Source organism: Pan troglodytes, chromosome 19, assembly GCF_028858775.2.
Source record: "Pan troglodytes isolate AG18354 chromosome 19, NHGRI_mPanTro3-v2.0_pri, whole genome shotgun sequence".
NCBI classification, from domain to species: Eukaryota; Metazoa; Chordata; class Mammalia; order Primates; family Hominidae; genus Pan; species Pan troglodytes.
In genome coordinates, this window is record NC_072417.2 from 93,079,735 (window position 1) to 93,097,255 (window position 17,521).

Genomic DNA, 17,521 nt, shown 5'->3' on the forward strand with positions numbered 1-17,521 from the left:
CACTTTGGGAGGCCGAGGCAAGCGGATCACAAGGTCAGGAGATCGAGACCATCCTGGCTAACATGGTGAAACCCCATCTCTACTAAAAAAAAATACAATTACCCTAGTGTGGTGGCGGGCACCTGTGGTCCCAGCTACTTGGGAGGCTGAGGCAGGAGAATGGCGTGAACCCGGGAGGCAGAGCTTGCAGTGAGCCGAGATCACCACTGCACTCCAGCCTGGGCGACAGAGCGAGACTCTGTCTCAAAAAAAAAAAAAAAGAATAATAGCAAGTCCTCAAGGAGAACTTAGAGGAAATTACTTTGGAATTTAGCTACTGCAAACTATATTAATGCACAGGTTGCTTTTTTTTTTTTTTTTTTTTGAGACAGAGTCTCACTTTGTCACCCAGGCTGTAGTGCAGTGGCATGATCCTCCCACCTCAGCCTCCCGAGTAGCTGGGATTACGGACGTGCACCAACACACCCTGTTAATTTTTGTATTTTGAGTAGAGACAGGGTTTCACCATGTTGGCTAGACTGGTCTTGAACTCCTGGCCTCAAGTGATCTGCCCACCTCAGCCTCTCAAAGTGCTGGGGTTACAGGCGTGAGCCACCACGCCCAGCCAAAATGGTTTTGCAAGTTTAAGCAGTATCCTTCAAGCACACCTGGCTCCAGGATGATATGCGTCCAGCAGCCTTTTGGCCTGTAATTCAGTTTTCTGTTTGGATCCAGCCACTGAAAAGGAGTGCTCTGTGCAGTGAGCAAGCAAGTACTGACCCACGTGTAGCTCCCTCAGTAAATTTGCACTCTAGCTTTAGAAATCCATCTCATGGCCGGGCGCGGTGGCTCATGCCTGTAATCCCAGCACTTTGGGAGGCCAAGGCGGGTGGATCAGGAGGTTAGGAGATGGAGACCATTCTGGCTAACATGGTGAAACCCCGTCTCTACTAAAAATACAAAAAATTAGCCGGGCGTGGTGGCGGGCGCCTGTAGTCCCAGCTACTCGGGAGGCTGAGGCAGGAGAATGGCGTGAACCCTGGGGGCAGAGCTTGCAGTGAGTCGAGATCGCGCCACTGCACTCCAGCCTGGGCGACAGAGCGAGACTCCGTCTCAAAAAAAAAAAAAAAAAAAAGAAATCCATCTCATGCAAGTTTGGTTAAAGGAATCAGTTCCTCGGGCCTTGGCCTCCTCTGAGAGCACTGACATAAATCTGTCACTTAACTTGGGATAGGATGGAAGGTGCTGCCTCTTCTAGCCTCATCCTCTCTGGCCTGCACTGCTGTGTGGCGGTGTCAGTGCAGGGGCATCCATGGAGCTCAGCCTGCCCTGGATGTTCTCGTCTCCTCCCAGGGGACTTAAGACTCCACCTAAGGTTGCCAGCCTTTCAGTGGTAAGAAATCTATGCAATCAACCCGAAGCCTTACCACCTGGCACTACTTCAGTGTATCCTTAGACTACCAGGAGGATCTCTGAGACTTGGTGGGGAATGGAACAGCTTGCTGCAATTTGTGGATGTAGATTCCGTATATTTTTGTCTCTTCCAAGAGACTGTAAACTCTTTGCTGACAAAGTCTGTGTCTTGATAGTTTAAAAGCAGTTTCCCAGTCTTACCCAAAAATGGCAGGAAGGGTGCCCAGAACGGCTGTTCCCTGCTTCCTCCTGGGTCTCTGCGTGGGGGATGCTGGGACGGCCTCCCCACTCTCTCTCTTTCTCCCCCGCCGCGCCCTGCAGTGGCGGCTCTGCAGACTGAGATGGAGAACTTGGCCCTGCATCTCTTCTACATGCAGAACATCGACCAGGACATGCGTCACGACATCCGCGTGATGACGCAAGTGGTGAAGAAGGCCGAGACGGAGAGGATACGGGCAGAAATCGAGAAGAAAAAGCAGGTATTCTGCAAACTCGACACATGTTTAATGATCACCAGACCGTGGAGCTTCAAAAAGGGGCTCAGCTTTGCCTCCTGCGTGAAGGCTTCCGGCCGGAGGGGTGGCGGCCGGCCTGGTGGCGTCAACTTGTATCAAGGGTTGGTGGAGAACAGGCCCTCAGCCACGGGCACCTCCTGACGGGGCTGCTTCTCATCCTGTTTCCCAGGACCTGTATGTGGACCAGCTCACCACTCGAGCCCAGCAGCTGGAAGAAGACATTGCCCTGTTTGAGGCTCAGTACTTGGCCCAAGCTGAGGACACCCGGATTTTAAGGAAAGCAGTGAGTGAGGTAAAAGCAGTCCCCGCAGCTCTCAGTGTTTGACCCTCCAGTGAGTGTCTGTGCACAGGGTGCTGGTGGGTCTACTAGACTGCACCTGCCCGTCTGCTGGATGAGTGACCGCAGCCAACTTACATCGGGCCCTCCCCATGGTGGGGCCACAGTAGATACCGACAGGTGGACAGCCCGGATTCCTATTCCTTCCCTGGCTAGTGGGTGACAGAAGGCCTCGCAGGGTTCAGGTACTCTAGTCGCTTCATGACCACCAAGGCCAGCTTGCTGCGGGGATGCTCAGCAAGTTCCTTAGCCTGCAGGGACCTCTTCCGGGGAGGACTGAAGTCTTTCTAACAATTCTCACCGCCGTGGGCAGCCGGCCTTCTGGGTAGCTCCTACATCTCTGCACCTCGTGGAGTAGGGAGTGGAGGGGACGAAGGGGGTGGAAGCTGCTCCCTCTTGGCCCCAGATTCAGGTCTGTAGTGGTAGCACCAGAAACCAAAGTTACTGCAACTTAAAAAAAAAAACTATGAGTCACCATCTTCATTCACGGGTGTGGGAATGACACGGAGGAAACAATTAACTTTTTTTTTTTTTTTTTGAGACAGAGTCTCGCTCTGTCGCCCAGGCTGGAGTGCAGTGGCACAATCTCAGCTCACTGCAACCTCCGCCTCCCAGATTCAAGCAATTCTCCTGCCTCAGCCTCCAGAGTGGCTGGGACTACAGGCGCCCACCTCCATGCCCAGCTAATTTTTGTATTTTTAGTAAAAACAGGATTTCACCATGTTGGCCAGGTTGGTCTCAAACTCATGACCTCAGGTGATCCACCCACCTCGGCCTCCCAAAGTGCTGGGATTACAGTCATGAGCCACCGTGCCCAGCCAATGAAAAAGAAGGAAGAGGACTTGAAGGAACAGATGAGCACGCTGGGCTCCCAGGGTAAAGGGAGGGCCCGGGGCTGGGCGTTACTCAGCACTGGTCTCTCCAGCTACAAATGCAATTAAAGTAGAGCACGTCCCAATCAGAATCTCAGGAACAAACAATCCCTTAGTTAACAAAACAATTCTGGAGTTTTATCTGAAAAATAAATTAGGAAGGCTAGCCAAGAATGGTTTTGGAAGAGAAGATTCAAACGGGGCAAGCAGCCATCCCAGTCTGCTCAGGACTGAGGGGTCCCCAAGACAAGGGACTTTCCATGCTAAGCCCAGGGGGTCCTGGACACAGCAGGATGGCAGATCACCCTAGCATCGCCCCACCAAATATTAAAGTATACAGTAAAGCTCTGGCCAGGCAAGGTGGTGCACACCTGTAATCCCAGCACTTGGGGAGGCTGAGGCAAGAGGATGGCTTGAGCCCAGAAGTTCAAGACCAGACTGGGCAACATGGTGAGACCCTGTCTCCACAAAAAAAAAAAAATAATAATAATAAAGTAAAACATTAGCCCACCATGGTGGTGTGCACCTGTGGTCCCAGCTACTCAGGAGGCTGAGGCAGGAGGATCACTTGAGCCCGGGAGGTCAAAAAAAAAAAAAAAGAACAACAACACTTTATTCTCAACGAATTGATTTTAAAGTTCACTTAGAAGACTAAATGCTCAAGAATATCCAAGAAAATTTTGAAAAGGAAGGATCATGAAAGATCCTTGAACTATGAAAGATCCAGTGAAATATGATCATACCACTGCACTCCAGCCTGGGCTACGGAGCAAGACCCTGTCTAAAATAAAACAAAACCGTAAAGTTCTAGAGGCTAAAATAATGTGTCACAAGATAGACAGGCAAGACATTGAAGCCTATGAGAGAGCCCCAAAGCAAGCCAGAGTTTATATAAAAACCTAGTAGATTATAAATTACCAGAGAGCTAATGAATTATGCATCCAATGATGTCGGGACATTTGGTTAATCATTTGGGAAAAAATTAAATCTTTTCCTCATACCAGACACTAAAATAAATTCCAGATGGAATCAAGTATTTAAATGGGGGAAAATGTGCCAGACGAAAACAAATGAAAATATTTATATAATCCTGGGCTGGGGAGGCCTTTCAAAGTATAACACCAAAAGCAGGAACCTTAAAGGAAAAGACTAGGAGGGGCCGGGTAAGGTGGCTCACGCCTGTAATCCCAGCACTTTGGGAGGCCGAGGCTGCTGGATCACCTGAGGTCAGGAGTTGGAGACCAGCCTGGCCCGCATGGCAAAACCCCATCTCTACTGAAAATACAAAAATTAGCTGGGCGTGGTGGTACACGCCTGTAATGCCAGCTACTTGGGAGGCTGAGGCAGGAGAATCGCTTGAACCCAGGAGGCAGAAGTTGCAGTGAGCCGAGATCATGCCATTGCATTTCAGCCTGGGCGACAGAGCCAGAATCCATCTCAAAAAACAAAACAAAACAAAAGACTAGGAGGGCAATCACACCCTCAATAAAAGCTCTGTAGATTAAGGACGCCACAAACCAGATGAAGGCGGGGAGACAGGCAGGAGGAGACAACTCGCAGCCATTAGTAAATCCGGGGTTGTGAAGAGAGGCTGAAAGCCAAGGAGACGCGCCCTGTGTGCTTCCACACCCTGGAGGCAGGTGGGCTACGTGGTAGATGCTTCCTTTTGCACCTCCCGCCCTCCCCTCGATGCAACTCCCCCAGGGAAGGGGGCCGCCCACACTTCCTTCATTTCTCATTTCCAGCACCCAGAACAGTGCGGGGGCAACAGCAGGGCCCCTGTTCATCGAGCGAAGTCACAAGTCACCAAAGGACAGGGAGTCCCCTACAGAGTTGGCAAAGATAAGGAGAGATGAGCCCTCCCTGCTATCGGCCATGAAAATACAGATTGGCCTTTATCTTTATCAAGATCTTCATCCAGGGCGCTATGATCATATGCAGCCACTCCCTCCCTAACCCTAACCCTAACCCTAACCCCGCACCCTGTTAGTGCTTAGACTCCATTCCAAGGAACCTAGCAAAGACCTATGCAGATAACATTTTTGTATGTTAAAAATGGTAAAGCCAGGCTTGGTGGGGTGCACCTGTAGTCCCAGCTACTCAGGAGGCTGAAGCAGGAGGAGCACTTGTGCCCAGGAAGTCAGGGCTGCAGTGAGCTATGATTGCACCACTGCACTCCAGCCTGGGTGACAGAGCGAAACCCCCGTCTCTAAAGAAATAAATACAGTGAATAGAGACTCATGGGGGAGATGACGCTCATCACCGTGTTGTGTCATCAGAAAGAAAGACCCCAAGAAGAGGACATTAGTGAAACCCATTTTCATACACCTGTGCATCAGAATACACCACACCAAAAAGAGCTCTACTGACATGGAAACCTGTCTTGATATTAATTTCTTATTTTAATTTTTTTTAAATTATACTTTAAGTTTTAGGGTACACGTGCACGACGTGCAGGTTTGTTACATATGTATACATGTGCCATGTTGGTGTGCTGCACCCATTAACTCGTCATTTAGCATTAGGTATATCTCCTAATGCTATCCCTCCCCCCTCCCCCCACCCCACAACAGGCCTCATTGTGTGACGTTCCCCTTCCTGTGTCCATGTGTTCTCATTGTTCAATTCCCACCTATGAGTGAGAACATGCGGTGTTTGGGTTTTTGTCCTTGCAATAGTTTGCTGAGAATGATGGTAGAGACTAAGTCTCACTCTGTCCCCCAGGCTGGAGTGCACTGGGGCCCTCATGGCTCACTGTAGCCTCAAACTTCTGGGTCCAAGCAATCCTCCCACCTCAGCCTCTCAAGTAGGTAGGACTACAAGCACATGCCACCACACCCTGCTAATTTTTTTATTATTATTATTCTTTTTGTAGAGACGGTGTTTCTTTTTGTTGCCCAGACTGGTTGGGAACTCCTGGCCTCAAGCAATCCGCCCGCCTAAGCCTCCCAAAGTGCTGGGATTACGGGCATGAGCCACCGCACCTGGCACAATACATTAATTTTTAATATGGCGGGGCGTGGTGGCTCACACCTGTAATCCCAGCACTTTGTGAGACCGAGGTCGGCAGATCACCTGAGGGTCAGGAGTTCGAGACCAGCCTGGCCAACATGGTGAAACCCCGTCTCTACTAAAAATTCAAAAATTAGCCAGGCGTGGTGGCGAGTGCCTATAATCGCAGCTGTTCGGGAGGCTGAGACAGGAGAATTGCTTGAACTCAGGAGGCGGAAATTGCAGTGAGCCAAGATCATGCCATTTTCCTCCAGCCTGGGTGACGAGAGTAAAACTCTGTCTCAAAAAAAAAAAATTAATAGGCGATTATGAAACAATATATAGAATTTGATTTCGCACACACACACAGTCACAGGTGTAAGAAGTTAGAAATGGTTATCTCTAAGTGTTAGGGTTATTGAATTTTCATTTTCTTTTTGCTTATTTGCACATTCTATTTGCATAGGCTGAACACTTGCCTTTGTGAAAAACTGGGGTGTAAATGCACAGGTGACTGAGCCCGGCAGCCATCTTTCCATCCTTATGCCTTGACCTGCACCTCAGTCAACCAGGCTGTGGCCGGCAGCCTCGGGGGCACCATGGGGAGGCCTCGCACAGGCTCAGTTTAAGGTGCATCCTGGCTGAATTTGGGTCCCCACCTGCTGCCTGGGCCAGCTCCCACTGCCCAATGGCACAGAGCAGCCTCCTTAGTGAATAACTTACCCCCATACAAAACTGTGACCCAGCAGTCCCACGACTGGGCATTTATCCAAAGGAAAGGGAATCCGTGCATCCAATAGACACCTGCACCCCCATGGCCAGGCTGGTCTCGGACCCCTGACCTCAGGTGATCCGTCCGCCTTGACCTCCCAAAGTGCTGGGGTTACAGGCATGAGCTGCCGCACCTGGCCCAGTTAACAATAATTTATTGTACGTTTTCAGATAGCTAGAAGAGAGGATTTTGAATGTTCCCAACTCAAAGAAATAACAATTGCTGGAGGTGACTGATGCGCTAATTACCTTGATTCAAGCAGTACACATTGTACATGTGTCGAAATATCACTCTGTACCCCAGAGATATACAGCTGTAACATGTCAGCTAAAATAAAAGGAAATACTTCAGACAAAAGGGAAGTCAGTCCCGGGATGTACACAGTGTGCCTTCCTAGGCTGCCCAATAATCCTAAGTAAGCGTCTGTGAGAGGAAAAAAAAGTCCCCCTCATCGTGGTATACTTAATTCACACCATTTTAGGTTACGTCGTAATGAATAGATGGTTCAGAAACCCTCACAGCCGAGCATGGTGTCTCCAGGGCGATGGCCTCTCTCATGCCCGGCGCTGCCCTCGGCTCCCCCGTGATGTTCTAGCGCGTTGTGGTTCAGTCACTGTCTACCAAGCTTGCCTGGGTGTCATGGCGTGCAGGCACTTCTGGGACTTGGCGTTCTACAGGATGCCCCAGTTGGCTGACTTGGGCCGCCAGCTTGCTCAAGTCACAGTGCTTGCATTAGGGGATGACTCATCAAGAATCCCAAACACCACTCAAAACAAGACCGCGATCCAGGCCGCGCTGGGCATGCAGGCATCAACTCACTTGACCCGGCAGCCCCGGGACGTAGGTGCTGCTCCTGTACCCATGTCACAGCTGGGGACACTGAGGCACAGCGGGTGAGATTCAGCCCAGGCAGCCGTACCAGCCTTAACCTCTGTGCCCCAAGCATAAAGGAACTCCCCTTTCCCTTGGAGTAAATTCCTGAACCACCCCCCTAGTTTTCAAGCCCCTCCCCTGCATGGGCCCAAGCCCTTACTGCAGGTGGCCCCTCACTGCCCCCCACGATGCCCCTAGACTTCCAGCCTCCACTCAGCCTGCCTGACCTGCCCACCCCTGGCTGTCCAGTTGTGCCTCCTCATTCCCAGTCTAGGCAGCCCTGCTTCCCCCAGCTGGACGAGAGCATCCAGCCCTGGCCATTCTTGAGACAAACACCTCCTTCCATCATGGGCTCCCTACAGGAAGCGGTGCTGGGCCCGTCCTGTGGGACCTCAGCCCGAATCAATGACACCACCAACCCTGCAGAGGTGTTTCACGGATGCTGGCCAGGATCCCCTCCTCCTCTCCCTCCTCCTCTCCCTCTTCCTCTCCGTCTTCCCCCTCCCCCTCCTCCCTCTCCCCCTCCTCCCTCTTTCATCTCCTCCCCCTCCCTCTCCCCCTCCTCCCTCTTTCATCTCCTCCCCCTCCCTCTCCCCCTTCTCCCTCCTTCATCTTCCCCCTCCTCCTTCTCCTCCCTTCTCCCTCCTTCATCTTCCCCCTCCTCCCTCCCCCTTCCTCCCTCTCCTCCCTTCCCTCCTCCTCCTCATTCCCAAGCACTGAGCACCGCAGGCCCTGAGCAAAGGCTCAAAGCGGGTACGGGTTATCTTGAAAGCTACATTCAGGCTCATGTTTACCCCTCTGCAGATGCATGATCAAGGAAAGTACCGGTGATAGAAGGGAAAGAGGAAGATTTGGGAATGTGAGGCTCTGGTGTTCTTGGGCTTTGCTCGCAAATGAAATGAGACAGCCATTCCTGCCCCCTCCCCTGTTGGCTGCAGGCCTGCACCGAGATCGACGCCATCAGCGTGGAGAAGAGGCGCATCATGCAGCAGTGGGCCGCCAGCCTGGTGGGCATGAAGCACCGCGATGAGGCGCACAGGGCGGTGCTGGAGGCGCTCAGGTACTGCAGGGCCACAGGCAGCGAGGATGTGCGGGAACCCCAGGGGTCCGTGGCAGGCCCGTCCCACACCCCCTCTCTCTGGGTCCACCGGATCTCTGGGACGGAGGGTGCACCTTGATCCCTGGGTCCGGGCTTCCGTCCGGAAAGCTCCCTCATTGTTTGATAAGATTTCAGCGATTCTTAAATCCTTTCCAACACTGCGGCGCTGGGAGGGGAGAGGCTTTTCTGCTCAGATTTCCTGGCAGGATTAAGTAGAAACAGAGCAGGGTAAAGAGAAAGCTATCTTTGGGAGGTAAAGGTGTCCCTTTGATTTGCAGTATCACCACCTGAGTGCGGAAACCCCATCCCTTCCCGATTGTTCCGTCTGAGGGCTGCATTCCAACCGAAATCCTATTTTAATCTCCAAAGGAAGGGGAGGAAGAGGCCTCCTCTGGGCATCCCGTCACTTCTGGGGATGGATGTGCGGCTCAGGGCAGGGCGTTGGAGACACAGGTGCTGCCTTCATTCCTAAAACCACCCAGGGTGACCAGGTCTCGGGACCCAGAAAGCAAAAGCCGGGCACTGTGGTGGCACGTGTCTCACCCGCTGAGCTTTAACTTCCCCTCCACCTTTCGTAGTCTCCACCCCTTGTGCCCAGCACAGAGCCTGGCATACGGCAAGCGCTCAAGAAAGGCTGGACCAAGGAATGAGGGACTGGCTGGCCCCACAGCACCCGCAGCCAGGCAGCCAGCAGCAGTCACACAACCAGGAGATGCTTTTCCTTTTGGGTGCTGTGATTAAAGAAACAAAATGAAACCATTTTGTTTTTAAAAGTTTTTAGACCAAAACATTTTCAAATGAATAATATTGGATTAACCATACTCATTTCTGGCCAGGCGCAGTGGCTCACACCTGTAATCCCAACACTTTGGGAGGCTGAGACAGGTGGGTCACGAGGCCAGGAGTTCAAGACCAGCCTGGCCAAGATGGTGAAACCCCGTCTCTACTACAAATACAAAAATTAGCCAGGCATGGTGTGGGCGCCTGTAATCCCCGCTACTCGGGAGGGTGAGACAGAGAACTGCTTGAATTGCGGAGGTTGTAGTGAGTCGAGATCACGCCACTGCACTCTAGCCTGGGAGACAGAGCAAGACTCTGTCTCAAAAAAAATAAAAATAATAATAATACTCATTTCCTTCACTCCCTTGAGTCAACAACATAAAGCCAAAAGGAACACTGTGGTTTGATACAGGCGATGTTTGGCTGAAGCTTCGTTTCCCCTGTAAAGATGCAGGTCGAGGAACCAGAGCCAGCTGTGGCCGGGCAAGGGCTCCTCTCCCTGTGTCACCAGGGTTGCCTGAACACCAGGACGAGAGGACTTGGACATCTGCCCACTTGGGCGTCTTTTTCCTCCTGCCCCAATGCTAGGACTTGATACCTGACTGTTTAATTACACGGCTCAGCTGCCACGGGCCTTAAGAAAAGTCAAGGCCAGGTTCTCTCTGAGGGTCCAGCACCTGGCCTGGCTCTCCGAGGCTCGTGGCCTGTGAACCCTGCAGCATCCCCAAGGGAAGACGCCACCTCCGAGACGATCCTGTTGTCCAGCTCTCCCCTACATCCCAGACTAACCAGTGTCCTCTCTGCAAACCGTCCTCATTGCCCTCAGAGACATGGCTTCCTTTTGGTTGCAAACATTGTAAAAATCGTATTCGATCAGGTCTCCTCCTCCTCGGCTCGCAGTCACTAGAACCCCCTCCCACGACAAGCAAAGGCACCTGGTTTTCTGGGATCCCCTGCCTAACTTGTGTGCAGTCGTAAGAAAGCATATGCGTTCACCTGGAGTCTTCCTTCCCTCTCTTGCCCCGTGGGAGCACACCACACACACTGTTCTGCACCTCTTTGCTTTTTCCACTTAACAGCGTGTCCCTAGAGCGCTTCCCAAGTCAAAATACAAACACCGCTCATTCCCGCCTTTCTACCACATGGCATTCCGCTGGGATACTTCTACGGGGAAGCTTCCTGCCCGGGGCATCGAGGGTGTTCGCGTCCGTCTGTTATGGCGGTGCTGCTGTAGATAACCGGGTCCGTGAATGCTAACGCTCACCGGGATGCTATATAGCCTTTTTTATATTGCCTATCAAGCCCGGAATGTCTGGGTCTAGCGGGTATTGCTAAGTAGGATTGTGACAGTCACGCCCCCGGCAGCAGTGTTTCAAAGTCCCCTGACAGCTCAGCATGTTGTCACACTTTAGGACTGTGCCAATCCGATTGATGAAGAAAATAGATAATCTTGTTTTATAAAACGTGCACGCGCAGAATGTTGAGTGAATATTTTAGTGGACTGTGTACACGCACAAACACTTCACAACGAGTGAGAGAGCCTCTGACTTCACCTGCAGCTCACCGCACCAAGGCCCCGGGGAGGAGTGAGGCCATCTTTTATTTATTTTATTTGTATGGTTTTTGCAATGGAGTCTCGCTCTGTCCCCCAGGCTGGAGTGCAGTGGTGCCATCTCTGCTCACTGCAACCTCCGCCTCCTGGGTTCAAGCGATTCTCCTGCCTCAGCCTCCCAAGTAGCTGGGATTACAGGTGTGCACCACCACGCCTGGCTAATTTTTATATTTTTAGTAGAGACGGGGTTTCACCATGTGGGCCAGGCTGGTCTTGAACCCCTACCTCAGGTGATCCACCCGTCTTGGCCTCCCAAAGTGCTGGGATTACAGGCAGGAGCCACTGCACCCGGCCAGTCTTTTAAAAGTGCAGGCCGTGTAGAACATTGTGAGAAGTATAAACTGTAATTACAGAGATTTGCTGTTTGCACCCAGATAGATTTGAAGAAGCAACTTGGAGACAGGTTTAATAGATCAGGGCCATTATTACAGAAATAAATTATTGCATAGCTTAGGACTTCCAAGCTAGGAGTGCAGTGACTGAACTATACCTCAAATATTGACCTTGAGATGTTCAGATTTGTAGAGCATCTTAGAAAATGGTGACATTCCTGGCTGATGGTCAGGATGGTGCATACCAGGCCAGTACCCTGGTGGCTGTCTGGGCATTTCTGGAGCCTTCACCCTGCGAGATCCCCATGGGGCAGGACCCCCTGGCCCAGAAGCTTGGTTTTGCCATCACACCGAGAAGGCACACTTGTCCTGGAGTTAGTTTACATGAATCGAGCTCACCGGAGCCTGATGTGTAACTGAGAATAATAGCCTATTTATGTGCATGATGAAATATAAACACCAAAGAACCGAATGCTCCACGCTCGGACTAGCAGATTCTTATCTGTGGGGGAGGACACAGAAGCAGATGACACAGACCCCTGCTCAGGGACCGGCTAGAGGGCGGAATGCCTGGGCCCCGGCCCTGTCTGCTTCCTGCTTCTTCCCCGAAGTTCATGGCCTGTCCTTCCACATGGGCGGGAGGTGTCCCCCGAGCAGCCCTCACCCTGACCTTGGCTGCTTTCTCCATTCCATTCCCCACCCCTCCTCCCTCCTGACACCCATGGCATTTTTTCAGATAAGTTAATACCTTTGATTAGGTTCCAGCCAAACCTCACCCTTTCTCTTTCCCCATGCCTTTGTGTCTCTCTTCGTCTGATGTCGAGTCTACAACCTAATGCTTTGAAGACAGTCTGACTTCCCCGTCCTTGGTCAGGGGGTTGCTGCTGCGGGGGAGGCGGTAACCATAATCTTGCCCCCGTGTCTCATACACAAGCTGCAAGCTTAGCTCAGAAGCTGTGCCTGTCTTGGCTGCTTTTTCTTGCTGTCTTCCCTATTTTTGCAGGAGTCTTGCACACAGTCATAAAAGTTCAGGAGAAACATGAAACATGTTATTCTGTTTCCTGTTTAAGTCGACCCAAGGAAGCAGAAGGGGCCAGGCGCGGTGGCTCACGCCTGTAATCCCAGCTCTTTGGGAGGCCGAGGTGGGCAGATCACGAGCTCAGGAGATGGAGATCGAAACCATCTTGGCTAACATGGTGAAACCCCGTCTCTACTAAAAATACAAAAAAACAGCCAGGCCTGGTGGCGGGCACCTGTGGTCCCAGCTACTCAGGAGGCTGAGGCAGGAGAATCGCCTGAACCCGGGAGGTGGAGGTGGTGGTGAAGCAAGATGGTGCCACTGCACTCCAGCCTGGGTGACAGAGCGAGACTTCGTCTCAAAAAAATAAGAAAGAAAAAGAAAAAAAGAGAGAGAGAGACAGAGAGAGAAAAAGAAAGAAAGAAAAGAAAAGAAAACTGAGGGCTTGCCCTAATCTCCTAGACTTCCTTTTCCCTCAGTCCTGATGATGGCAGAGACGACTCCTCAGAGGCTCTTCCCCTTGGCATGGAGTGCTGGAGCCTGCCCTAGGGAGGGAGGACAGGATGGAGCAAGACACTGAACGCAGAATTAGAGCTAGGCAACGAGCAGGTGATTTCACTGTTTCCTGGGTAACAAGCCCCAGGCTCAGCTCGGTCTGGTGTGGCCCCTCAAAGGGGACGCTGTCCTTGCCCCCAGTTGATGGAGGAAGAAGGAGCGGAAGGCAGTGTGGGATGGGTTCGGTGTGGGCGTTGCCACAGTGTCCCCAGCAGGCCTCCTTCTAGCCTGGGGATCTGGCAGGTGGGTCCCAGTCACCACCAATGCCCCATATACCCAAGGACACTGGTGACCCAGCAGACCTGAGGCCACAGACCAAAGACAGAGTAACAACCCCATTAAAAATGTGCCCCCATGGGCGGGCATAGTGGCTCCTGCCTGTAATCCCAGTGCGTTGGGAGACTGAGGCAAGAGGATCCCTTAAGCCCAGGAGTTCAAGACCAGCCTGGGCAACATAGTAAAGTAAGACCTTGTCTCTAAAATAAAATATAAAAAATAGCCAGGTGTGGTGGTGTGTGCCTGTGGTCTCATCTATTTGGGAGGCAGAAGCAGGATGATCACTTGAGTCCAGGAATTTGAGGCTGCAGTGAACTGTGATTGCACGAATGCACTCCAGCCTGGGCAACATAGTAAAGTAAGACCTTGTCTCTAAAATAAAATATAAAAAATAGCCAGGTGTGGTGGTGTGTGCCTGTGGTCTCATCTATTTGGGGGCAGAAGCAGGATGATCACTTGAGTCCAGGAATTTGAGGCTGCAGTGAACTGTGATTGCACGAATGCACTCCAGCCTGGGCAACAGAGCAAGACCCTGTCTCTCAAAAAATTTTTAATTAGCGGGGCATGGTGGTGTGCACCTGTAGACCTGTAGTCCCACCTACTCGGGAGGCTGGGTGGGAGGATTGCTTGAGCCCAGGAGGTCGAGGCTGCAGTGAGCCGAGATGGTACCACTGCACTCCAGCCTGGGCAACAGAGCCAGAGCCTGTCTCAAAAAAATAAAAAAGTGTCCCCAGACACAGGGGCATGGGTGAGGCCTGTGAGGACTGCTGTGGTAGCTCATGGTGTCCTGTCCCTTCTTCCCACCGGGGAATGACCGTGGCTGTGGGCACACCCCCTGTCCATCTGGGCCTGCCTGTGGGAGCTGGACACTGCCCTCCCCAGCAGCCAGAAGTCCTGAAGGAACCGTGTGTGACCCTCAAGACCAGACCGGGCCTGCCACACCAACCCTTCAAAGACCGCAGCGGTCCAGGCAATCCAACGTGGGTCCCAAAGCTAGGTGAATAACCACGAGGAGCCCACGGTCAGCCCCTTCCCATCACATACGCAGGGAAACGGGTCACTTTCACTTTCAGAAAACAAAGCCTGGACCGCACTTAACTTGGAGGCAGATAACCTAATCAGAATTCACACACCCCTGGGACTTGGAGCCAAAAGCACCCGTGCTCTTACCTGCCTTTGTCCTATTTCCTGGCGGGAAATACAGAGGGCAGACAGGTCTCGGCCCGCAGCCGCAGCCCCTTTACCCCAAGATGTGACTCGGTCAGCCACACGGCCTCGCAGCCTCCTCCCAGGCCCTCAGCTGTGGCCACGGCAGCCAGGCAGGCCGACCCGAGGACAAAAGCCACGGGCAGTGTCCTGGGAGAGAACCCGGCCTTGACCACAGGCTGCTGGACACCTCCTGTGTCCCCCCCTTAATCCTCAGAGGCACGGGGCCCAACGCCTGGGCCATATTCCAGATTCCATCCGTTCTTTTTGTTTCATTTACAGACAGTCCCTGACTTCACGATTTTTGGACTTTACCATGGTATTAAAGCAACAGGCAGGCAACAGAAACTGGGCTTTGAGTCCCACACAACCTCCCTGGTTTTCAGCACGGTATTCAATAAATTACATGGATGCCCGACACTTTATTATCAGACAGGCTTTGTGTGAGATGATTTTGCCCACCTGTAGGCTCATGGGAGTGTCCTGAGCATGTTTGAGGGAGGCTGGGCTGAGCCGGGGTGCCTGGCAGGAAATCTGCCGGAAGTGCATTTTGGGGTTTTTCAGCTTTTTTTTTTTTTTTTTTTTTTGAGATGAAGTTTCACTCTTGTCGCCCAGGCTGGAGTGCAATGGTGCGATCTCAGCTCACTGCAACCTTCACCTCCTGGGTTCAAATGATTGTCCTGCCTCAGCCTCTCAGGTAGCTGGGATTACAGACATGCACCACCACCATGCCCGGCTGATTTTGTATTTTTAAAAGAGACGGGGTTTCACCATGTTGGCCAGGCTGGTCTTGAACTCCTGGCCTCAGGTGATCTGCCCCCACTTGGCCTCTGAAAGTGCTGGGAATTACAGGCGTGAGCCACGGCACCAGCCTGCATTTTGGACTTAGGATATTTTCAACTTACGACGGGTTTGCCGGGCTGCATCCCCACCGTAAGCTGAGGAGAACCTGTACTTTCTATTGGTGCCTGCTGATCTACAGAGTTTTTAAAGTACGATTTAAAAAAATAATAATCCTTATCAAGGATAAGTGATTGCGTTACAGGACATTTGAAAAACAGAGAAAAGGATTTAAAAATACCATCGACTTTCTCTTTTTGTGACAAGGAGACTCATTAGCATGTCAGCGCACTCTCAGGCACACGTTTCCCCGAGTGTTAGGAGTTCTGTTGCACAGTTTGTAACTGTATCTTTTTAAATTGGGCATCTTATTTTTATTGTCAAATTTAGACATTTATAAGGCTGCTCCTTCCTAAAAAAAGAAAATGAGTAACTTATTTACTCGAAGTCAGGATTACTGGGAATAATTTATGTACAAAATTGCATACCTCCAGCCCTGGCAACCGCTGTGCCGCCTTCTGTGCCTATAGCTCTGCCATTTCTAGAATGTCATATAAATGGAATCGCGCAGTCTGTAGCTTTTCTTGTCTGGCTTCTTCCACTTGGCATCATGCTTTTGAGACCCACCCATGTTGCAAGATCAGTAGTCTGTTCCTTTTTATTGTTGAATAGTATTCCCTTGCACGGATACATCAGATGTATTTGTCCATCCACCAACTGATGGACATTTGGCTTTTACCTTTGGAATACCGTGAAGAAAGCTGCTGTGGCTGTTCTGAAAAGATCTTTGCATGGAGACGTGTTTCCGTTTCTCCCGGGTAAATACAGGCGCATCTCGTTTCAGTGTGCCTCGCTTTCTCCTACTGCGTGGAATCGCTTTTGTTTGTTTGTTTGTTTGTTTTTGAGATGACTTTCACTCTGTCACCCAGGCTGGAGTGCAGCGGGGCGATCTCGGCTCACTGCAACCTCCACCTCCCAGGTTCAAGCAATTCTCCTGCTTCAGCCTCCAGAGTAGCTGGGATTACAGGCGCATGCCACCATGCCCTGCTAATTTTTTGTATTTTTTAGTAGAGACGGGGTTTCACTGTGTTAGCCAGGATGATCTCGATCTCCTGACCTCGTGATCCACCCGCCTCAGCCTCCCAAAGTGCTGGGATTACAGGAATCGAATTTTTTACAAATTGAAGGTTGACGGCAGCTCCGTGTGGAGCAAGTCCACCGGCACCATCTCTCCAGCGGTGCGTGCTCACTTCCTGCCTCTGCACCACATGGTGGTCGTTCTCATAATATTTCAAACTTTTTCATTGTCATCGTCCATTATGGTGATCTGTGATGAGTGACCTTTGATGTTAACTACTGTAATTGGTTTTTGGCAAAGCCACGAACTGCCCTTGTTTAAGACAGCAAACTGAATCAAGACATGTCGTGTGTGTGCTGACTGCTCCACCGGCTGGCGTTCTTCCATTTCTGTCCCTCTCCTTGGGCCTCCCTATTCTCCAAGACTCAACAGTATTGAAGTTAGGCCTACAATGGCCACTAAGTGCTCAAGTGAAAGGAAGAGTCTCATGCCTCTCACTTTATTTTTATTTATTTATTTTTGAGACACTCTGTCCCCCAGGCTGGAGTGCAGTGGCACGATCTTGGCTCATTGCAACCTCTACCTCCCGGGTTCAAGCGATTCTCCTGCCCCAGCCTCCCGAGTGGCTGAGATTGCAGGTGCCTGCCACCGTGCCCGGCTAATTTTTGTATTTTAGTAGAGACAGGGTTTCACCATGTTGGTCTCGAACTCCTGATGTCAAATGATCTGCCTGCCTCGGCCTCCCAAAGTGCCGGGATTACAAGTGTGAGCCGCCGCTCCTGGCCGCCTCTCACTTTAAATCAAAAGTTAGAAATGATTAAGCTTCATGAGGAAGGCATGTCAAAAGCTGAGATAAGCCAAAAGCTAGGCCTCTTGCATCGAAGGGATAGCCAAGTTGTGAACACAAAGGAAAAGTTTTTGAAGGAAATTTAAAGTGCTGCTCTAATGAACACACAAAAGAAAGGGAAGCAGC

The 17,521-nt window shown here is 51.3% G+C and overlaps 1 protein-coding gene across 13 annotated transcripts in view; it reads left to right on the plus strand.

Moving 5' to 3' along the window:
- CCDC40 (coiled-coil domain 40 molecular ruler complex subunit) overlaps nt 1-17,521 on the plus strand; it is a 67,344-nt gene that overhangs the window by 20,921 nt on the left and 28,902 nt on the right. For 12 of the 13 annotated variants that reach the window (XR_001711121.4, XM_511721.8, XM_063799411.1 and 9 more), the window contains 3 exons: nt 1,714-1,871; nt 2,077-2,199; nt 8,691-8,812. Coding sequence is in view for 12 of the 13 variants with exons in the window: in XM_511721.8 (XP_511721.5) it covers nt 1,714-1,871; nt 2,077-2,199; nt 8,691-8,812 (403 nt within the window). In the remaining variant the exon portion in view is untranslated. Of the gene's footprint in view, nt 1-1,713; nt 1,872-2,076; nt 2,200-8,690; nt 8,813-10,710; nt 10,978-17,521 lie in introns of those variants that run through there. The other variant, XM_024350724.3, reaches the window with a different exon arrangement.